General features: G+C 41.5%; 1 protein-coding gene across 1 annotated transcript in view; it reads left to right on the top strand.

The window, feature by feature from the left end:
- Nucleotides 1-6,918: 6,918 nt before the first annotated feature.
- Nucleotides 6,919-24,228, top strand: part of tox2 (TOX high mobility group box family member 2) — a gene marked incomplete at both ends in the record, with an annotated part of 86,061 nt that continues 68,751 nt past the window's right edge. The window contains one exon of the mRNA XM_079217996.1: nucleotides 6,919-7,011. Coding sequence (XP_079074122.1) covers nucleotides 6,919-7,011 — 93 coding nt within the window. The remainder of the gene's footprint in view (nucleotides 7,012-24,228) is intronic.

The raw sequence follows: 24,228 nt of genomic DNA, 5'->3' as shown, positions 1-24,228 counted from the left end.
CATTTTAGTTTATTTGCACATTTTAATTCAGTTGATGCTCTGACAGGAAATGTTTCCCAGTCTTACATTTGTCTGTGGTTTCCTTAAGTTAGATCAAGGTTTCTGTGTACAGTATACGTCTTTGCTCGCGATACAGTTGTGCTCTCTGAAAGAACATACAGAAATGTGATCTCACAGACGAGCAAATAAAAATTTACTGCAGGTCAGCGGGACCAAGCATTAAAATATCCCCAGACAAGAATGGGGTCTTTTGTAAGGCCTTGGTCAGTTTGCTAGTTTTAGGCAATGTGAAGCCACTTGCTATGTCTAGAGGGTCTGGATGTTGCGTCTGGAGCCATTATGTGCCTTGTTAACTGAGCATTGCATTCCACCAAACCCTGTCATGTCATCGCGCCAGTTGTTTTGTCTGTAGACTTTCTCAGAGGCCTATTTTAATTCATTCATGTGTATTCTGTTTGTGGTTATGGTAGTTTTAAAACAAAATAATCAAGATCATTTGATGCATGATTGGAGGAGAAACAGACATACTTAGCTGAATGGCTTTTCGTTCAACATATTTGGGCAGCTGGAGATGAGTGGAAATGTGAAAGGGAAAAATTAGGCACCTGAGTACAAGTTTGATTTAGTTTAAATTGACATGAAGTGAAATTCGTCGTATGAGAAGCAAAGTCAAAGGCAAAGTCATTTAGCAAGCTGCTCTGTCACAGAGTGGTCCACAGAACACAAATGACACAAATCAAAGCAAAGGTGAGTCTTTTCAACATAATCTGTTTCCATGGGTTTTTATTTATTTATTGTTTACATATTTGCTGCTTCTTTGCAATTTTAGTTTTCTGTGTAAATGTGGGTCATTAATGAATCATCTCTCTGCTTAATGCACCTTTTGAACTATTTCCTGTTTACCATCAATTTGCTGTTTGCTTCTTTCAGGACAACCTTATATGGCATTGCTACCAGTAGACTGACGCAACGCTGTTACAACATTTACATGAGTGCTACATTAAATCAGAGGGGAAGGTAGCAACATTTAGGACTTTCAATTTAGTCGAAAAGAACATCCATGTGAAAAATAACCTCGTACTGCCATGATGTTAATTAAGAAACTCCTTGACCTCCAAAACATCTGACAGGTTTTTTTAAATATGAAAGCTTTGACCTGTTTTACAAAAGAATAAGCATTAATATTTTACACACAATGACTAAGATTTGGTCCTGCTGTGTCTGACGAAACTGCACCTTGACAGCTTCACTTCCCATAAGTAGTGGGGAACTGAAGGTCTTATTATAGTGACATTAAATAACACTTGCATAACTCTGCTTATTTGTTACAGATGAGAGAATAGGCTAATGTGTATTCTCTCGTGTGGAGGTGGAGGATGTCACTTAAGAAACACTGAATTAGTGTACAGTAGGACTTCTGAAATACACATTGAGGCTATTTGTTGACGTCTCTCTTTTTCAACTTTCCATTCTTTTAATTATTAATAATTTAGAGCCGTTTTACATGCATGCAACACAGTTAAGGATGTTTTTCGCTAAATATAATTAATTACCGTTCACTTTATCAGGGAAGGACCGGGTTTTGTTGGATCCATCCACCTCCCCTCTCACTCGAGCTGTGTGGGTTTTTGCGGCCTTTAAACTTCCTAGGTCATGAATATGTTAATTGCACACAAATGGATTACGTGGAATATCTACGAATTACAGTGCATTCATTGTAGGTATAGCTGGGAGCGCTGTATTAGAACAGCCTGGCCAGAGACATCTAATGCCTGACCAAAAATGTGTTATTTACATGACACTATTCTTTGACCAGTCATTTTTAGAGTAGGTTCACAATAATGCAAAAACATAAAAGGTTCTATCTCCAAAGTACTCTCGAACTCGTTTCTGTAAGGTTTAAAAAAAAAGGTTCTACCTCTTTAACTATTGCCTCACAGTTATGTGACCGACTTGTGTATTAAAACGTTAAAAACTATGACTGAAAGGTTTATTTTTTTCCAAGTATTCGCTTTCTGTCAGACAAATACAACTTTATAATTCCAATTGGGGGAAATCGAGTGGCTATTGATTTTTTTGTTCATGCAAATACTGTGGTATAGCAGCTAGTCTGTTCACCACTTTGGTCCAGGCAGAATTACCTCAACTACTACAAGATGAATTGCCATGAAAACCTGTACAGATATTAATGGTTCCCAGAGGATAAATCCAAATCTTTGGTGAGGTTGTCATGTGGTCTACAAAATGTGTTTAGCAGGATTTATTCAGCATGCTAAACTGACTCAGCGGGGGAAACAGGTTAAAAAAAAGATAAAGAAAGAAACTACATATCACAGTAGTAAAAGTGAAAGACCACAATCACCTGGCGATCAAGATAGGAGACAATGGAATTAAGTACCAACAACACTGTTCCTGCCAAGCTGGCTAGGCCTTTAGTCACTGTTACAATCATTAAAAAGCAAAAGCAGCATGTGTATCATTCAGTTTACCTTCAGCAGCTTGTGTAGCATAGAGGTGCTAACGCTAATGATGTGATAACATACTCAGGCGTCGTTTCACCTATTCTAGAAAAGCACTGTTTTAAAATGTGACAGTATTGTGATGCTATAAATAATAAGAGTACCTTCAGGACGCCTGGTATTTCCACCAATAGAGCTTCACTTCAATACCTCTCAGATTGCTGATGGAGACTAATGCAAGGTCACACATTTAGTAAAGGTGATCTAACGCTACGGCTGACATTCACATTACCATGAAAACTGTCTTTAAAATGCTATTGTGAAGCTTCAAATATTGAATATATAATGTAACAGCGTTGCATATTGAAGCTAGTTACATTCGCTAAGCTTCTTGTCCATTTTCATGATAAAGACTTTTGTATCAGTCCATATAACAATTACCGTAATTGGTACTTTCTTCTTTGGAATATGTGTTGTTTTACATTAGCTTCAAAAACATCTGAGACAAAATAAGGGGGGGAATATCTCATATTGTGATAAAAGCCCTTTTAAATGATATAAAGTGAAATAAAACAAACAAGCAAAGGCAGACAATTTCCCAAAAACTCAGACAGACTGCTTCTTGAGATAAAGAGAAGAATGATTTCTTTGGTGTTGTTTATTGCTCATCTGTGGTGATAAGTGCACATTTCCTTGCGGAAGAAGAATTAACAGCTCACTTAAGTGCAAGAGGAGAAATCTAAGTGGCACAGTAGAAAGGAAAGACATGTTTCTGTTTTTGTCTTGTGTCACTCTTTGTAAATAATTTTGTTTTAAAGTTAAATCGTACACCACTTTGAATAAAACGGAAATATTTCTCCCTGAAGCCAATTGCTTCTGTAAAAGCACTTGCTTAAAGAACGGAAATCTTTTGAGAACGAGATTAGTTATCTTTCCACAAAAGGAAAATTGGCAATCAATTTTTGAAAAGAAAGATCACTTAAGCTGAAAAGAAGTTATACAACCAGAATAGCTGACATCATCTAAGTACCGGGCGGGTCGTAACCCTTAATGGAAAATATTGTTTTATATTTTCTTCTAATTTCCTGGTGGAACAGGAGCTCTTACCAAGGCAATAAAAAGGGTTTATTCTTGCTAATTGCTCTGAGTGGATGTGTGTATTTCAAGATGGTCGGGCTAGACGATGTGAGTTGCATCCCACGTTGGAAAGAAGTTGTTCTCGCACATCTTTAAAGTGCGTGTGACTTTTCTCTCCCTGTGTCATCTCCCCTTTTATAAACCTGTTACACCAGTCTGAGTCCCTCCACCCCACAACTAATTCCAGCCAGTGTCTCACCTCCTTCTTTTTTTTTTTTTTCTTACCATTTATCAAATTTCTTTCACCCCCTCATTTTTTTTTAAAATTGTAAATCAAACATTCTCTGTGGCAGACTTCCCTTTCTGTCTGGCCAACACTCTATGTTACACAGCGGCGCTGCAACACAAAACACTACACACATTCCTTTCCCATGAGGCCATGCGTCGGCCCGTGCCAGACACCCCTGTGTACTGTATCTCCTGCTGTAACAATGACTGAGAGACCGAGCGAACAAGTGACAGTGGGAGAGAGAGTGAGAGACGGCCAGAGGAGAATCAGACAGACAGCGACACGGAGGTACGGAGTGAGGACAAATCGGCATCTTTGTGACAGTTAACCTTATGAGCTTGGATTCAGGACAGCCTGAGCTGGCAGCTGCAGGCAGGCCGCCACGGCGAGCCCACGGTGCGACCCATCTGTGCCTGATATTAAAACAAGCTCACACCCCAGGGCCAGAGCCACCATGCTGCGTAATATCTACACAGACATAGGCACAGTCCGGAGGGGGCCAACAAGTCACCCACCGGGATGACAATGGCAGCTTGGTTAACACAAACACACACAGAGAGAAAATACTCCAACACATGCAGCAAAAGCACAGAGGGACAAATACACACATTGGCAAGCAGAAACACATTAATGATACTTCCCTATACGTATGAGTGAGCACATAACACCACTCCACCCCATTCTTGTGAAAAGTGTGATACACATTTGGCCGTGAGTGCTGTTATTTTCCCTCTCTGCACCTATTTGAAGCTCCACTCGGACATTGTTCTGTGTTTACATCCTGTTGTGTCGACCACTGCGTGAGTATGTTTTGCGTTTGTCCAGCTGTGTGTATGTAAGGGTCAAAGCTGGAGCACGGTAGCATTATATATTATCTCAGCTACCATGAGAAGTCGCACTATTCTCAGTGTGTATTCAACCGCCTGCCGGATAGGAAACAGGCATAAAAACGAAATAAAGGAATTACACATCATAAGAAGTGGTGTCAACATGTTTTACAGGTTTAAAAGAGAAAGCAAGACATACATTCTTGCATTTATGAAAACATAGATTGTGTTTTAAACACCTATTGTGTTGCCTTGTGATTATCACCAACAGGAAGCCATAATTCATTCCTGTTCAACACTATATTTAACAATACACAAACTGCACATGTATTTGGCCTTTTCTTCCCTAAAAGTCTGGAGCGTTATTCTTCACTGGCTCTCATCTTTGGCCCTCAGAACATTCAAGGTCTAGTTTTTTTAATGGACATCCCTGACAGTCCACTCAGTGACATTATAAAGAAACAAAAGGAAAATGTCAGATTTTCTTGTCTTGATTATAGGAAGACCCCAATTGTACAAAGCCAATGAGGCTTCAAGCAGCTTGGACCCTTTCTTTCCTCCTTGAATAGCTTTTAGTGACAACAATGTACATTGTATAACATGGCATGATATATTATTGATCTGATAATAACAACACTGAAGCGATGATTCAATGAGCTACCTATTCAAACTTGGTATTACATTTGATAGAAATGTTTTTGATTTTTACGTTTGTACACATGCATCTCTTTAAAATTCAGCCGTACGTATTTGTGTATTTTTTTATCATTGGAAACTTTTGGTTCTTAGGAATTTATATTATCCTATACATGTAACATTAAGTAGTGGACCAGAGGTGGAATGTAACTAAATGAATATTCTCTGTACTGTAGTACAATTCAGAGGTGGTTTTACTTGAGTATTTCTATTTTGGGCCACTTTATACTTCAACCATGACAATTCAAAGATAATTATTGTATATGTTTATCTGATGGCTACAGATACTTGTTTCTTTGCAACTAAGATTTTACATTGAAAACATATTATCAGTTTATAATATATATACAGCAGTATATAGGAAATAGTCAAATTTAGCTCAACCTCGATAGTAAACACACACACACACACACACACACACACACACACACACACACACACACACACACACACACACACACACACACGGGACTGTTTCTGCATTAAGTGCTTTTACTTTCCCTACTTTAAATGCATTTTGCATATACTTTCTTTACTTAAAGGGCCAGTGTGCATTTCTAAATCCAGTGTTTGGTTTGTCCATTCTAGGCTAGGAACATGACGGCCTGCTGAAGTAACACAAACACAATGATTCATATATTCAGGTAAATATAAACTAAAGAAACACTGTCACAAATACACTTTGTGTGACAGTAAAGGCCCTACCTGTTTTAGGGCCTTTACTCTGGAGGGCCAGAGCCAACTAGAGGTTAGAAGTTGGTCTGGATCCTGATGACGCTGTCAGAAATAGATCACAGAAAACAGCTTTTTGCTTCCTTATCTTTAAATCTAAAACTAATTAACTCGAGAAAGACGTGTAATGTTTTCATTACCATGCAAAGACTGCCCCGCCAACTGACAGGGGCCAGTTTGGGAGGACTCTTTCTCCACTGCCCCCCTGCCAATCCTCCCAGCCCCGCCGATACCTCCTCTCCGACAGTTCCTCCTCTGACCGCTAGATGTCGCAGCCCCGCAGTCTCTCTGTGGACGGGGACGCATGGCTGTATCTGCGCGCTCCCACACGACAAAAGCTACCGCGCGCCTGGAAACCAGGAACGGAGCACGGGGCGGTTTTTTTTTTGAGGGGAAGAACCAGTCGATACGGTCCATATTCTGCATCTTTACCTGCAGCACGGCTCGGCTCGGCTCGGCTGTCAAACAACTTCAGTGACCGTTTGAGTTTTCGCTTGCTTCCCCTCTCGTTCTGCGTCTCTCTCGGTGAACTTTATAGGGATGGTGTATATATGAGAGCATCACTCCGCTGAATGTCCAGATAGTGCTGAAGAAAGTGTAGCACGGATGTGAAGAGTGAACTACTAGAGAGACTCGAACCTCTTCTTCTACTACTTTTGGTTCGGCTTAATACACGAGAAAAGGAGAGTGAGCGAGAGACAGAAAGAGCAAGTCAGGGAGAAAGAGAGAGAGAGAAAGGGAGGGAGAGAGAGAGTGCAGGAAAGAGAGAGAGTGAGAGAGAAGTCGCTCAGGTTTTTTGGAGCTAAGCTTTCATGCCGTCAGTCTTGCGGACTCTGAGATGGACGTCAGATTTTATCCAGCTCCCCCTTCAAGCGTGGGTTCATGTACGTTACCGACTGACTCCGGTTTGGACTATTACCACTCCAACAAGGTAACGATTCTCTCTACTTTACGAGCGTATACAGTCGGTGTAACGATGCACGCGCTCGCAGGAGCATTGCTTACACACGGTTGTCCATGTATACACTGTGTAGGAAGACCATTAGGGACGAGTGCTGCTCGTTCCAGTTCCCTCTGGATGAATTAGATTGAAATGAGCTCTCGAGCTGCAATTGCCACTGAACTTTGTTTTATTTCTGATGTGCAGACTGCTTTGAACAAAGCATGCCTGACACCTGTTCTGATCTCGTGCTTCCTTTAATTAGAAATTGCTAATGTGTTCATCTGGATAAACTACGGGTAGGTTGTCCTGTGAGCTGAGTTGGAGCGCACCACTCTCTCCAGCGCACTGGAGCTGATTGCTCACAAACCGAATATGTGGCTCTTTTTTTTTGTCCGCCCTCTGAATACACGTAAACCAGAAGAAAAATAATAATATTTCCTGTATAATTTCAAACCTTGTTAACCAAACCGCGGAAACTCGCTATCTTATCTGCTCCACGCAGGTTCCCACATGGGTCAATGCACAATTAGTCCAATAAACAGCGATCAAGATTGTGTCTAAATGGGATGGTGACAACATGTTATGGATCGGGGCTATTTGTGATGCTCCAACGTGTACATAGTGCAGATAGTAACGGAGCAATCTGTATTTCTATTCGTATTGTGTCTCATTGCTCGATAAAAGTCTCCCCATGAATAATATGGAATCGCGTGTTGTGCATGGCATGGTTCACACCTTTTTGCGCATACATACAATCCCATCAGTGCCCACATAGTAACTTTTTGGAATTCATTATTTATTAGCAATCTACAAATAAATCACCCGTTGTTGTTTGTTACTCTAACGGATGAAATATCTGAAATTATCAGCGTTTGTGTTTCTATCACTGTGCGTTTTTACGCACGAAATCGTATCCAGTTTGGAACGTCTAGACACTTTTATTGGTAAATTGAAGAGGTGCCGTAAAATAAGTGTCACCCACAAGCTTCCATTTGAAGGAAAGCATCAGTCGTTACTGGAGAGCTAAATATTGTCAAGTTCCCTGAATTATGCAGATCTTGATATTTCTGTTGAATGTCATGGGCCTACCTGTACTGTAAAGAGATCACCTTTCCACTGCTCCACTCATCCATGTTGTGTTCAAGCGTGCTGACGCTTTGCTTTATTCATAAATATTTTGCATTTAGGCAAATTAAAAATTTACAAAACTGCCAAATACTCAAAGATTACAAGTCAGAAGCCACAAGGCTTTTTTCCCCCATGTGGTCTGGGTAAAACTTGTGTAAACATTTGGCGGAGCTAGAAGAAGGCTTTATACCCGCAGCCATTCAAATAGGGTTGCTTGCCTTAGCACCTGGAAGGAGGCCAGCAGGCAGTTAACATATGCTGATGACAAAGTGAAACATTATAGCACAGTGCAATGTTTGAATTGCTAATCTCCCCTGTTCATACACACAGACACCTGCATGTATACACAAACAACACACACAGACACACACTCTCTCACAGCCACACTCACTTGCAGAGCGGTTTGGATTACAATACATGAAACTACAGTCATTCCTCAACCCCCTAACCTCCTGTAACATCAACTTCAACCGTTTCACGCGGAACATAAACCGACCCTAAATCTGAATTTAAGTTTAAATTGTACCTTTAAATCAGGATATTAATAAAGTGAGCACTTGCAAAATATTCTCACATAGAGGTTTTTTTTTGTAATTGTTCTTTCCTTGTGGTAATGTTAGTGTTCACGCTTGTGTGTGTGTGTGTGTGTGTGTGTGTGTGTGTGTGTGTGTGTGTGTGTGTGTGTGTGTGTGTGTGTGTGTGTGTGTGTTGATAAGTGTGGTTCACACACGCATATGCACAGTAGCTGCTGTGGCCGTATATTTAAGATCACAACGAGACCCGGCCCCCAGACCAAGGCCATGTTTCTGGTGTCGTAGCGTTAACACAATGAGCCGCACTAGTTATCATGATTCAGTCAGCGTAGAGGTTGTTGGGCCGGTTTGGGTTTCAAGGGCAGAGTCGTATCACATTGTCATTACTAAAGTAACGGCTGTGACTAAGATGTAAAGTGACATGTTATCTGTGCCGTGCCGCCGCCACGACACATAACTGTTGAATAATGATGCAGGAGCTTTATGTGACGTTTCGGCAGTAGCGCGTCCTTTATGGCGTTTTCATTTCAGGGACGGGATGGAGTTGAGCCGCCCGAGTAGCACTGTGTGAGCAGGTGTTCACTAGGAAGCTTGCAAAGATGACAAGAAATAAGATATCTTTTTGTGTTTCACAGTCGTTATGTAGTTAGTTATAGCCATGCGTGGTTTCAATGTGTTTTTTTTGTTCCAATATTTCACAGGACATTTAAAAAAATGCTTTGAAGTTATTGATCTTTGCATTAAAAGCTGTTTTTCAGGGTATGAACTCAAAACCTCCCAATCAAGGCCTCCTGGAAGTAGTTGATTCACTATAGTTTACATTTGAAACAAACATATATATAAACTCACTCTGGGGTTATGCATTAGTGAACAGTATTAGATACACTAACCAGGAAGTGAGCATTGTACAAAGAGGGACAGTCCATATATAAAAACCCAGCACTTCCTGTAGCGGTGTACACTCAAACACATCTATTTCTGACTAACAGGCTTTGTGAAACTGACTTCATGTGTGTGCTTGTGTGTGTGTGTGCCTGTGTGTGTGCCTGTGTGTGTGTGTGTGTGTGTGTGTATGTGCGTGCGTGGGTGCATGTGTGTGTGTGTGTGTGTGTGTGTGTGTGTGTGTGTGTGTGTGTGCGTGCGTGGGTGCATGTGTGTTATGTATGCCGGTATTCAAGCCGTTGTACCTGAGAGGTTTCATAATTGAGGAACGTAAAGAATGTGTAAGCTGAAACTGGTTCGAAGTGATCAGCCACATTCAGACTGATGATTGATTGATGCCTGCCGGGAATATGGATCACATTGACAGGATACGTCAATACCCCAAATCTATGAATGCACTTGACCTTTGAATTTAGGCAACGGTTTGCCTGCAATTATACATTAAACATCAGAAAAAATACAGTATGTAACAATCATTAACCTATGAATCAAGGGGCTGATGTACTTCAGGCTTTAATTCCCTTTATCAAACACAACACAATAAGGAGATTATGTCAGACAAAACTGCCATTGTGCTTTTCCACATTTCATTGTAAATTCCTCGATAAAACAACCTGTGCATCCACATTTCAGAACAACGCAAAGAACAACACATGAGAGGAGCATCGATTTGTATTTTTGCTATCAACCCCACGGCACCGTTGCTCTTCTCAACTCCATCCAACTCGCATTGTCCTGCACTTGCACAATCACCGTGAGTCATCTTTACTTTTCGCCCAAGATTTCTCTTAATCTTTTTGAAGCCTCTCTGTATCTTTCCTCACTGAGTGGGAGGCTTGTTTGTTCAGTGTACACTCAGCTGTGTATACCAGCGCTGAAGGCCACTTCTTCGCAAATGCCTGTTTTAGCGAGAGACTATTTGTCAAATGCATTATGACTTGTGCATACCCCCAGGCAGAATCACTCTGGTGAAATGAAGTTGGATAGATTACTGTAGCTGTTCCACTTTCTCCTCATCCCTCTTCCCTCTAACAACACGGTGCTCAAGAGAGAGCCTCTCAAGTAATTATACTGTAGTTATTCTGTAGGTTTATAATCCAATGGTTTGCAGATGTTATTCTTTACAAAGTTGCAGTTGGTTCCATGTTATTTTTATATGCTGCCGAGCCGTTTTCACCGCAGTGCGGAGCGAACACTCCATTGATACGCAGTTTGTGCAGTACTCGCAGAAGTGATGTCTCATTAAAAGCATTACTGTGTTTGACTATATGCGTGCATGTGTGTGAGTGCAGCACATACCTAATTGCTAATAGACCTTCAGGCGACATGCATGAAACACGTTTAACAAGAAAACCCTGATTTAAACATGGATCCAGGCTTTCCCCCACGTTACACTTTGTTAGGACTCGTTGTACATCTTCATATAAGTGCAAGTAACAAGCAGCTGACATTTGTCCACCCAAAAGAGCAATGAGGCCAGTTTTTGCAGAGCACGTACCGCCTCTTTTCAAGTGGTCCGTTCCATTTCCCCCACTATCCAAATCACTGTATTAGTCATGGGATACTTCAAAGTATGGACAGGCGAAAAATATTTTCCATGTTAAATTCTTAGTGATTCTCTCTCTCTCTCTCTCCCTCTCTCTCTCTCCCTCTCTTCAAAACATGACTGTAATAGAAACAGGGGGGAAAAAAGAAATGAGTTATTCCAGCAGTACCTCATTCTGTACACAGAGAAAAGTTAATTACATGGAGGCAAGCATTCTTGGGTCGCCAGCGTGGACTTGGGGTTTTTCATTGTGCCCATTCATAACATTCTGCTGACTGGCCAGTCCGAGTTGCAATATCCCAACCGTTCTCATTGGGAAAAATGTTAACCCATGCATGGCTCTAATGCACACCAGAGGGGGAAACGCAGTCTGCAGCTGCTGGAACTGGGAATACTTAAAGTGGCGAGTTTATTGTTCTAATGCAGTTCCAGGCAGTTAACTCAGAGCAAATAATAGATTACATAAAGGAGTCGTGGGATGAACATTATTTTTTGTATTAAAAAAAACCCCAACAACCTTAAGTGAAGTTACTTTTTTTTTAGTCTAACCACTTCCTGGCTTTGCACATAATCAAGTCTTTCTGTCTCCCCGTCTCTCCCCCTCTCTGTGTCTAACTTCTTCTCTCATTTACCTTCCCAGCAGCAATGTCAAAAGGTTACGGAGGGAAGCCGGATCGCCTGGGGCTGATTGTGTCTTTGAGTTAATGATAAGTAGCTACAGTGTTATTCTCTGGAGCAGTGGAGCCTGGATTGTTTTCTGTGCACATACTACTACAGTAGGAGAAAACTGCACTATTTATGATTTGTTATGGTTTTGATCACTCGCTTCAAACACAAAAAAAGGAAAATACAGGACTATGTATGAGTACATTAATCAATAGAATCAGATGGATGCATTGAGGGGAGGTGAGTTGCACACAGAACTTCTAATCTATGTTTTGTTCACCTTGTTACAACATAGGAAAAACACCCACGTAGGCGCCGCCACATCAATGATACTGTAGTTTCTATTTTGCGGCTACATGGGATTTCATGGGGTATTTGAGGACAGCATTGGACTGTTTAGACAGCAGGCGACGGGATACTGTACAGGAATTTACCACCGTGGACTTCAGTTTAACCTACAGGCGAGACAGTGAAGGTAACACAGCTCAACCAGACTCTGCAGCACTCCGGTTGCTCTGCTCTCTACTTCATAATCGAGACCAGACATGACTCAGAGCTACTAGAGGTGTTAAGAGGGTCATAAGTCATGTATGGCTGAAAATAGATAGTCTAGTTTATCCTGCCTGGTTAGCTACTTAATCACCTAGGTCCATTGAAACAGGCTATTTATGCCGGTGATTGATGGTATCAACTGCCAAGAATTCAGTCATGACGGTGCATTTTTAAAAACTCTCCTTAATGTACTTTTGTAATATACTACTGCTATCCAAATCATTTTCATGCTTCCATCACATTGCAATCGATCAGCCAGAAAGTCGCTTTATTATAAGAAATGACGAGACTGGTTTTGGGGTTCAAGATAGAGGTAGTTGTCGGGCTTTAGTGACGTGCGTGGTACACTGTAACGCAATGCGAAACTCCGCCACAGCACAAGGTGTCAGAGTAATTCCAATTTTGACGTTGAACGCAAATCAAAGGAGCCAAACTCGTGCCCCTCATTAAATCACATTAACCCAAATTATCGTCACTGCCCCTTTGAAACCCAAATGCTACAGTCAGGCTTGACTCCTGGCTCCTCAGCTGGATGCTGGGTGCATGTTTCATCCCCTCGACTCGTGTAAAGGAGTCCAATGTGCCGAGGCGCTTTAAACTGTCCTCACCTCGGGAGGCCATTGGTTCCTCAGTAGCTATAGCCTAGCCTGTCTGTCTGTCTGCCCCCACCACCCAGTTTCCTTGTGCTGTTTTATATTCAGTTCTTGATTGGTTGGGGGATGGGGTGGTGGAATAGCATTTGAGAGGTTAGCTGGTTTGTGCAAGGAGGGGGAAGTAGATTTGGGGCGTGTGTGTACGAGAGAGAGAGAGAAAGGTCTGCAGATGGAGAGAAAATGGAGAGAGATTTTAGGGGTACTTTATTTTTCAGCTCGCCCTTGAGTCTGTAATGTCATTCAACGATGTGGAAAGCAAAACGAGCCTTGCCACCAGATGTGTTCCAGTCCAGATAGCGACTTGAAAGACAGACGTTTATTGTTTTAGTGCATTTGGTGTGGTTCAAACCCAAACTGCATGAAATGCTGATTGATGGATTTCACTAATGAATGTGTGTGTGAGTGTGTGTAAGAGAGAGAGAGAGAGAGAGAGAGAGAGAGAGAGAGAGAGAGAGAGAGAGAGACAGAGACATCTGCTCCATGTGATTTATTTAACCATTTCTGTGCTCTACGCTCTCACCGCTGATGAGAAGGGAAACTGAGTTTATTTCACTGTGGTATACAGTATCATTTCAAAGCAGATTCATTTTCTTTCTATCAGCGCACAAATAGAATATAATACAAGCAATTCAGTAATGTTTCCCTTTGATATCTACAGAATGTGGCCTTGATATTTCTGGAAAGTATAGACTAAAAAACACTGTGTAACAGGCTTCAATTGAGATAAGTATGGTAAACATACTTAGCAGCAAGACAATAAATCACAAAGATGTTGCATAGTAGGGGCTGCTTTTTTATTATAACAATAAACCAAAGTCAATATTGACTCTCAAACTGCTGTGACCTTCTGTTATGCAACGTTATATCTTTGGTTCACCAAGGGCAACAACCAAACGCATTGTTGATGCTGACATTTAGCATCATCCACATGCATGTGGTTTTGACTTAAGGTCAGGAAGTGCGCAGCTCAGTGTTTTTTGCAACAGTTTCAGCATCCCTGCTGAGAACTGCGTGTCCTTAATTATTGTACACAAACAGTTTTATTGTTCCTATTGTTTTACAGTTCAGGTATCAGCACAGCCAAGAAGGATGCAACGAAGACAAAGCATTTTCGTGCGTGTCATAAATTCCCAGAGCGAGTAAGCTGCTCTTCATTAGGATAATTGCTTCATTTCATTCGTAAACAAATAGACCACAAAGTGATGATTCTAGATGCTGGAGATTATGAGTGCAGTTACTGGCCTTGGCAGATTTGTGTTAAGCAGGCTTTGGTACATAAATTAGCCTAACGATTGTATGAGAAAACCATATCAACATCTCACATAAGCACAGACGGAGCTGATCATCTCTGACTTTCACACCCTACAAAGATCTCACAGTTCACCCAACAATTTGTTTTTTCATTTCGGCTCTCTGGGAATAGTGTGTTACAGCCTATGTTTTGAAGCTTTGTTTTTTTTTCCTTTCCCAGTAAAAGCTCTACGTTTAGACTATTAGCAGGAAATGAAACACTAAGAAGAGGAAGAAGTGAAGGAGAGGGGAGTGAGGGCAATTTTTGGGCATGTAGACAGATCAGAGTGGGGGAGTTTTGACAGGCTGTGGACTTGAAAGATGCAATCTACCTTGGATATCACAGGATTGGGAGGGACAGTGTTTCGATCAACCTTAAGTGAAGGAACCACTGTTGACTCAATCCTTCTTGTGTAGAAGGTTTGTTGTCTTAAATGGCACACCAACAGCTGATCCAGGTACAGGATGTATCATTTCATATTATATAAAAAGCTCAGGGAATGTGCCTGTCAGAGATGAACCATTGCATACGGCTTATTTGTTGGCATTTCAATCCCCCTGGCTCCACTCCTGATCGGCGTTTCCTCCGAGAATTTCGACTCGAGGGTGGCGTGATCCATAGGATAAATGTATGAAAACACAGATAAACATAATGTCTGCGCCGTCAAAGAATGCAGCTGTCGGGTGTATTAAGAGGGGTTCGCAACACGGGCAAACATGAACAGTTGTCTTAGCTTCCTGAGGCATGTCCTGTGCAAATAGAACTGGAGATGGCTGGTTCAGGCCCACACTCGGAGACCACGAACCCACTGAGTACACACGCACTCAGAGACATGCACTCTCTCACAGGTAGACACACACACGCACACGCACACACACACACACACACACACACACACACACACACACACACACACTGCAGGAGTGATCACTGTCCTTTATAATATGAATGTTTTAGTATTTACAGTTCAACACATTCAGTAAACGTTGGGTGCAATTACATTTTTCTTTTCTGGTCGGGAATGTTTTGATTTATTTATAAATGTGAGCAGAAATTTTGCTTTCTTTTTTTGACTTTTTTTTGGGGTTTCACAACGTCTCGTTGCTTCCTTCTCTAATTTTCACGTTGACTTAATGAGCTCTGCTCTTTTCAACACAAGAAAAAAGTCCGATATAACCCCATCGCAGGGTGACATTATCACTGACGTAGCCCTATAAATCGTTGACATTTAAAATGAACCCTCAATAAAGGGAAAGCTTTTAGTACAGGTGCCCCTTGTGATGTGTTTAATGACAATATATCATGTTTGAGTTACATCAGGATTGTACAGGAAGTTAGTTAGCTGGTTAGGCCACTAAGGATTGGACCTCTGCCGTGTGCCGTTTGTGTCTGTGCCGTGTCTGTGCCGCTCAGAGCCAAGTGTGTGTGTGTGTGTGTGTGTGTGTGTGTGTGTGTGTGTGTGTGTGTGTGTGTGTGTGTGTGTGTGTGAGAGACTCCCCTCTCTATCACTACAAACCCACAGTCCCCCCAGGCCCCATTTTTGCCTCAGTCTAGCAAACCACCTCTGGCACTTTTGGGCTTTGTTCATAATATTTTCATTGTAGCTTTGCTTTACTTTCCAGGAATGCCATTCGCTGTGTGTTGATAGTCAGTTTTTTCTAAACCAAGATAACAGCGTCAAATAAGAGCACCTAATCTGACAAAAGAACTGCACCCTGTACTTGAATGTAGATATAATTGCATTTATTTTCTGTTTTGGTATCGCTGTCTCCCTGCTGCTTCCAACATCTAAACACACCCAGAATAATGCTTCTTAAATGTGTACGAGGTTGGTGTTATAGTTCAATTTAGATTTTCAAGACTCGGGACTTGTCTTTTACACCCTCTGTATATTGATTATGGAGCTACAGTAGATGCTTCAGGTCTGTTAGTACGATGATCGGTGTGTGATGTGTTGGTGCAGCTGAACCAGTGTGTTCACTGTGCAAACACAGCATTGCTGGCACTCCTGGTTTCACTTAATCTTTGACACAAAGGCACTGGCATGTGGCTGGGCTCTCAGACAGATTCAGAGAGAGAGAGAGAGAGAGAGAGAGAGGGAGAGAGAGAGAGAGAGAGGGGGGAGGAGTTTTATAGGTGGTCAGAGGGTCTAAATGAGAGAGAGAGCTATGGGTATGTGTACATAAATAGCGGGATAATTGCTTCTTAGATCTCACATATTAAAGCTTTCAAACTTGTTTCTTTTTTTCTTTTTGATTCCATCTAGACAGGAAGATTACCTTTTTCTGGGAATTTCTATAAGCCTTGAACATCAGTCAGTTATTTGGATTTCCTGAAGCAAACACAGCATCACCTTGACTGATACCATGCTTGGTACTTTGGTCAGATCAGGACCTTTTTCTGGGTTGTAGTATACGCAGAAGTCTACACTACTGCTATTCTTGATGGATGATTTATTTGCCTGCCATCCCATAATTACCCACCGGGTAGATGGGTGGACCTCTCTGAGATTATAGTTTGTCTTTGCAGTAAAAAGAAAAAAAAAAAAAAAAAGCCTGAGACACTTTAAATTATTTGGCAGTAAGCTCTTTTCAAGGATCTTTTGATGTTTTACCAAGCACTGAAAAATTAATTGAAAAATGTATTCATAATCTCTGTAGTGATGTGAATGGTGAAGCAGACATTTAAAAATGGAAAACATTTATTTATTTCCAAATTGTGGCATTATCCAGAGTTGCGCTCCTAATTACCGCTTTCTTTGTATAAAACGTTACCTCTTGGCATCGATGACAGTTGTTTGCAAAGTTTGATATCTTTCAGAGGGAGAAACAGATAAGTTTCACATTCATATTTTCACATCAGAAGAATTGTTTTTGGGACATGGCTCGAGGCGAGAAGAATGAATGCAAAAATGAAAAGCGGTGACCTCTCATCAGACTTTGACAGGATTCTGCTGACACCAGTCACGGGTATTCACCAGCTTCTTGGCAGGAGAAAGGCGCGAGTTCTTTCTAGATACACACCACCTAATATTCTTTTAATTGACTTCAGAGAAACTGTATCAAGATGTGCTGATGAAGTTACAAATTGGCTAAAGCTGCTCATTCCGAGAGCCAGATCTCTTCGTTCCTTTTGGTTCGGTTTGTTGTACTTCCTGCCGCTCCGCATAATGACGAGGGTGGAAGAGTGGAATATTTCAATTACTCTGAGAAAGTCAAGGAGGTTGTTGAAGTTTTGAGAAATACAACACGGGCTGGTTGCTATGTGGAGATTGTGCCCATTTGGAATGCAATTAAATTGGTTTGGCTGCTTGCCAGTGAAAAAAATATATTCCTTTTTCTTTCCTCATCTCAAATGAAAATGTATAGAGTGTTTTGCTGAAAAATACCTGCAGGGAACAGTAGGCTGTTGAATATTTGTAATACAGCTTGCAGTGTGCAGTTCAAATGAGTTTTGAGATGAGTTATCCATTGTGGTTTCCCCTTTGACATTTCAAAAGGTATGCAGCTTTTGAACCATGGATTTACAGTAATCTATTTTTTTTCTCCCTATTATTGATGTGTGGTTGAGTTATAAACTGTGAATTGGCTTCTCTGCCATTCCACTGACTGTACCATATCAAAAACCAGGAGGCCATGGTGCAGAAACAGACTTTGTAATAATGTTTATATACAGTCACATGTAAACCCCAGTTGTTGGACCCAGTCTACATATGAAGCTGTACAAGACCGCTGTTTACCATATAGAGTGTGTGAAGCTTACAGCGGCTCCTCAGTAGCACAACGTAACCAATCCCTACAGACACGTGTTACAGACTTTACCAGCTGCTCTAATTTAGAAGTAACTGAATTGTACACAAACATTAGGAGATTAAACGTATAGAAAGAAGTCTAAATCTGCAGTTGTTTTATATTTGTTTGTAGACTGATGAACCTTAAAGTACCAGGCGTCTAAAAGGTGAAGCCAATGAGGAAGTACCTCAAAACTTGCATTCTTTCTAATAGCCATCAGGGGGCGACTCGTCTGCTTGCCAAAAGAAGCTTGGTTGTGGTGAAGTCCATGAGAACGTGACCCTCTTTCTCACTTGATTTATTACCTCAGTAAACATCGTAAACTTGAGTTTATAGTGCCGCTATGTCTAACTTTAACCCTTTCACAGTGTGCTTTCAGCCCATGAAAGTTAAATGTTTTATTCAGCGTTTGGTTGTACGTAGCTCCACCCTCTCGTGTTAATTCTGGTTGGCAAAACGCCAAGATGGTAACGGACAAAAAAACAAGATGGCGACGGTCAAAATGCTGAACTCAAGGCTCCAAACCACAGTCCACAAACCAATGGCTGATGTCACGGTGAAGACATCCACTTCTTATACACAGTCTACTGTATGTAACAGACTGAAAGAAAACAAGTTTGCATGTTGACACAGAAATGAATTATCATCTAAAATGACTTGATGAAAAGATAGTGGAAGAAAACCCGTCTGTATCACTTCCTTCCTTTTAGCTGCGTAAAGACCAACAGTAATTGACATTTGAGGTTGTTTTGGCACTCGCAAAGTACAAAGTGATCTTCCTCTTCTTCGAATGACATCAGAGGAATATGAACCGCAAAAATGCTCTCAGATTTGTGTGAGAGATATTTGGAAACTCTACAGTTTGCATTCAAGATAACTTTCTGGGTTTCATTTCCAGCACTTTGAAGGCCGAATAATAGCAGCAATTTCTTACAAGTCACAACAGTGTGAAAACGCCCCAACAATTGTATTGTGAGAGAAAGAGAGAAAAAGGAACCGACAAATTCAGAACCATGTGAGCTGTTAGGTCATTGTGAGTATTAAGAATGAAAAAAAAAAACAGCTGCCTCTGATCCACTGTTGCCTGATCTGCAAATGGATCGAGCTGCCCAGCCGAGCCGCTCTTACAAAATCAGCCTGGCATGGCGTTATAATAGCTTTTCCTTGTACGCGTCCTGTCAAATCAACTTAGCCTCTCCGGGTGCTATTTTAGTGTTAGTCACACAGTCGATAGAGGAAACTACAAGTCCTGTGTGTCGCCTCTTGTCCCCAGAGAGCTGGAGGAAATGTACTTGAATGTCCAACACTGTAATGCTTTCATTACACCATGACACTTTAGGGAAGTGTACTTTGAAACTTGATCCCTGGAGCGAAGGAGCGAGGTGTTGAGATGATGAGCTAATTAGCGGGGTCTACCACTACCCTGCTAATGGCTGTTTGCGGGTTTGCGGGTGCTGCAGAATGCTTGATTTTTTTTAGGCAGAGGCTTCATCCAACATGCACACGACAAAGCCTGCTAAGTGAATCAAAAAGCTGCGTATCAGTGGAAACAAGGCTCCTCAGTCTCCTCAATGGAGCTGCGAAGATAGAGCGAACGGGCACAGGCGCATGCCAATACACCTTCAGGGCATTGATTGTGAGCCATAATGCTTTCATGTGCCTCTCATGCTTATGTCGAATGTAAAGTCCTTTCTCAATAAGGCGTAGGATTTTTTTTTTTATGTTGTCTTCCGTGTGTGTGTGCCCTGCCAGATACTTTGATGTGAAAAGATGTGAGTAAATGTGCGTGTGTGTGTGAGAACCCAAAATTAGGGATACTCTGTTAAGCTGTAAAATGATGCAGGGTCTACTATTATAGCCCTGCACATGTGAGAGGAACTAGAAAACAAACATCCGACAGAGAGGAAGAGGAGATGGAGAGATGGAGCTTTATCGGACAGAGAAAGAGGCCTGATAAGCAATTCTGCAAACCTGCAGAAACAAAAGAAAACGAAGAGATGTAAGTGTACCACACGTTAGCATCGACACGTTCTCTTTCCCAGGCGTGCATGTGCTGACAGGACACCAGACAGCCCTCACTTATCATTTGTGCTCATGCACCTGCTCACACTCACTGTGTCCAACATCAAACACTGGTGTTCCTCCTACAGTGTTCCCACAACTAAACGACAAAGTAGGCTGTTTGTCAGTGCCGTCCAAAGTCAACCAATCGAGCGTTGAGGGTGAAGTCATTTTGTTACTATTCTAATTGATAGTTTAAGTCATATATCAAGCAAAAGTGTATGAAATACTCGCTGGTTTCAACTTCTCAGATAAGGGGACTTGCTTATTTTCTAAGTTTCATATCATTGTTAATTAAATATCTTTGGGTTTTGGACTGTTGGTTGGACAAAACAAGCTATTCAAAGTGGGTTTTTCTTCAGTTTAATAATAAATTAAGAATTGTATTCAACAGATGAATTGATAACAAAAGCCCTCAAAGAAACCAGTGGCCTATCGGTCGGATACGAGATGCAAACCATAACACCTGCCTTGTCCTCCTATTTCTTACTTTTCGTGTGAACCAAACACTATTTTTAAGTTATAATGTTGTAATTAGGGTCCGTTCAGTCATTTCAAGAGAGGACCGACGTCTGTGAAAGTATTGGGGTTTGGAACAAAAAGGTGTCTCTTAGAGAAGCAGTGTTGCAATAATTGTAGATACGGAGAGTTAATCCATGAACCAGTGCCTGACCTTTTAGCAACACTTCTCGCATTACAATAACACCTCAGCTTTTCCCTTCACTTTAAGCGAGACCACGCTCTTTCTGCTGGGTCACGACTCTCTACGTCAGCTTGTTGTGCACCGTGCGCATTCTCGGCATCTCTTCACAATTAAATTAGATTCAGCTGTAGTCATTCAGGCTTGTTTAGTGTATTTGGCAACTACTATTGCTAAGCCGCACAAACAAACCCAGGCAACAAAGCAGCACGAGGGGTAAGCAGGTTCCGCGTACGACACCGAGGTGACGGATGAGCTAATTGGGGCTTAACAGTTAATAACTGAAAGAGGTGAGACAAGTGCTGAGCTCCTCTCGGTGCCAGAGTCTGCGCCGATATTTCTTTCTTCCTGATTCTATTCACCCTTGTTTCTCACCTGCCAAGCTGTTATTTCGAGTCTCCCTGGATTTTCGTCCTCTCTGTCTCACTCTGTTGGATTTATTTTCTCTCTCTCTTTCTCTCTCTCTCTGGCTGATTCTCATCAGCCTGTATTAGTTGCAAATGCAGAACTAAGTGGCTGTGACAACATTCTCCGATGCTCCAGCTGCCACAGATTTATTGAGTTATTAAAGTAATGTACTGTGATTAAAAATGCTAATTTTCCCTAAATCGTACGCCAGCGTACATCGTTTTTCAGAAGCTGATTTAATTACACGGAAAATGAAACAAGGGCCGATGATTCAATCTTTGCAGCCAATTGCCTCTCCAACCCGAAAATGAATTACCTCATGATACAGAATTATTGTTTGGGCAACAGAAAGTGAAATGACAGTGGGATTCTTTTTTATTGAATAATCAGAGCGGTTGCTGTTGCATTGTTCCAGCTGTGGTGAGCACACATGCTTACATTTTTAACCAAACATACACTATAAGTTAGCTTGTAGTTTGTTTATATGTCGTCGCAGCAATTTTACCTCACGCCATAATCTGAAAGTGAGGCTTTGAATTGAGTGTACAAAATTACAGATCCTTTAAAATTCTTATCTTGCTGCTAAAGTAAGCCACTCGATAGCTCTGTAGGGCCTGGTTTTACATTTAAAGCATGGATTTTAAATGAAGAGAGAAAAACTTTCCCTTCCCAATATTATTATGAATTGTGTCCTCGTCTATTTTGAATAATTTCCTTTCCCCTGGGGGATTTCTTCAGTGTGCTTTCCTTGGCTCATTTTGGCCTCTCATTATGCATTCATGTATTCGTTTATATAATGCGCAACACTGCAGCTTCATTGGACAAATCTCAGTCGTTATAGACAGCATTGTGTATGATACATGAATGTTAACATTTCTTCTCTTTTGAATTTCTCTTTACTTCTACTTCAAGCAGTCAGTTTCTCCTGCATGCTATCGTTATTTTGCAGAATATGCAAGGCCCCTTTTGAACATCACTGGAGTGAATCAGCTCCTGAAAAAGTAATTCTCATTTGAATAATGAGGTAGAACTTTTCCCCTTGATCGCTTGATCTTCGCAGGGCACTTCTGCCGAGCAGCAGATAGCAGTGTTTCTCCAGCCCTCTAAAATCTCCGGCAAGATCAGCAAAACAGCTTCAGATATTGTTTGGATCCCTTCCAGACTTCTCAGTGTACTGTAACAGATCCTCGCCACTTTACGGCCCCACCGCCTATAGGTGAGTGTGTGAAATATCCGTGACCATGTCAGATGTCTTTCTCCTCTCTGAAAAAAAGGGATTGACTCACATGTGGAGAGTACAGCGGAGAGCGAGCGGCTCCGGCCCTCCAGATGTCCTAGACATAACAGAGGCTTGTCAGCTCTGTGGCTGGGCTCTAAATGGGTCACTCTCCTTGATATCACACAGCTCCTTCACAATGACCCCACTGTTCTCCTGATATTACAGCACACCAGGTGGCTCACTATGAAAGTCATGGCCAGACAAATGTAGACTGCGTGTGATCGTGAGTAGTCCGCTCTGCAGTCACATGTGTGCATTTCCTGTTTGTTTAAGGTATAGAAAGGGTTTTAATACACACCACTGCCCAAGCCACCTGAACTTATAGAAGAAGACAAAATATTGGATTGTTTGCTCACTATATGATTTCAGGCATCTTGTGGCGACAACCTTTGATATGAGGAAAATGCATTTTTCATTGATCTGCTATTCACCTCCTCCGTGGCAGTTTAAATGCATGGCTGTATGTAACGTAACATGCAAGAGAGCTCTGTCAAGAGGAGTAGGAGGGTGGTAACAAAAAAGAAAGGAAAAAAAAGGGAAGGTGGGCGGATGGCAGTTCAGTGATTTATGATTTATGGTTTGATTACAGTCTTTCCATCCTGCTGAAGACCGGCTGTATTTGCCTGCATCACGTGAACTTTTTTCTCACATGGCCTAGTGGTGCAGCAAGCTCCAGCTCGTTTTGCTCGTCGTCAGAACCAAGCACGCATGTGCGCATTCTCACGGCATTGGACGGCATTCAGGCACAGGCACACACACACACACACACACACACACACACACACACACACCTACGCATACATACTCACTGATTGAGAGATAAAATGGAGAATGGGCTCTTTTTTAGTCAGCTGAGCAGTCTCCCCTCCAGCAGTCTGGCAACCATTCAATACCATTTACCTCCTACTGGGAAATAATATTGATATTCATAAATGTACCCAGTAAAAGGGACAAACAAATAAATAAAAAAGCCAAGCACAGGTGTCTTCTGCCTTTGGTTCACAATATCCCACTCATCAGAATGAATCTCAGTACATGTATTATTGCAAATATGAATGAGAAGAAAACCTCTCTTTATTTGGAATGTCAATGTCACCGTGTTGTAAGAAAAGTAGCCATGAAGATGTAGACAATGGAGCTTTTTTTCACCTGGAGCTGGCTGAAAGCTGCCTACCATTAATAGTCTATGAGTGATCAGACCGTGGCGAGAAATACACACAGTAGCGAAGTGTGTTCTCTGTATTTGTCATTCTTTTTTTTTTTTTTTTAACTAGCATCGATCCACCTGCATTTAAACCAAATGAATACTGAGAAAGCTGCAGTGAAAGATCCAGTCACTGATATCATGTCTCCCCAGGCTTTCATTAAACTGCCATTCATTCTCCTCCTCAGGCCTCCTTAGGCCTCTTGCTTGAATTCTCTGACTGCACATTCTGTACCACGGACTCCCGAGCCTTGTGAGTGAAGTAGTACATTTGACTTCAACTTGTCACTCTGGCTGCTTGTAAAATGCTGCAGTAAAGTTTAGAACCAGAAAATCTAGATCTTGATTTACAGTTTAGACAGGACGGTTCCAGCTGTCAAAATAAGAGTTGCTTCTAAAAGACTGAACCTAGTAAAGACTCAACCTAGTAATGTTTAAACCAGTAATATGT

The sequence above is a fragment of the Taurulus bubalis genome (genome assembly GCF_910589615.1).
Source record: "Taurulus bubalis genome assembly, chromosome: 5".
Lineage (NCBI taxonomy): Eukaryota > Metazoa > Chordata > Actinopteri > Perciformes > Cottidae > Taurulus > Taurulus bubalis.
This window is presented reverse-complemented; position numbering and strand designations above follow the sequence as displayed.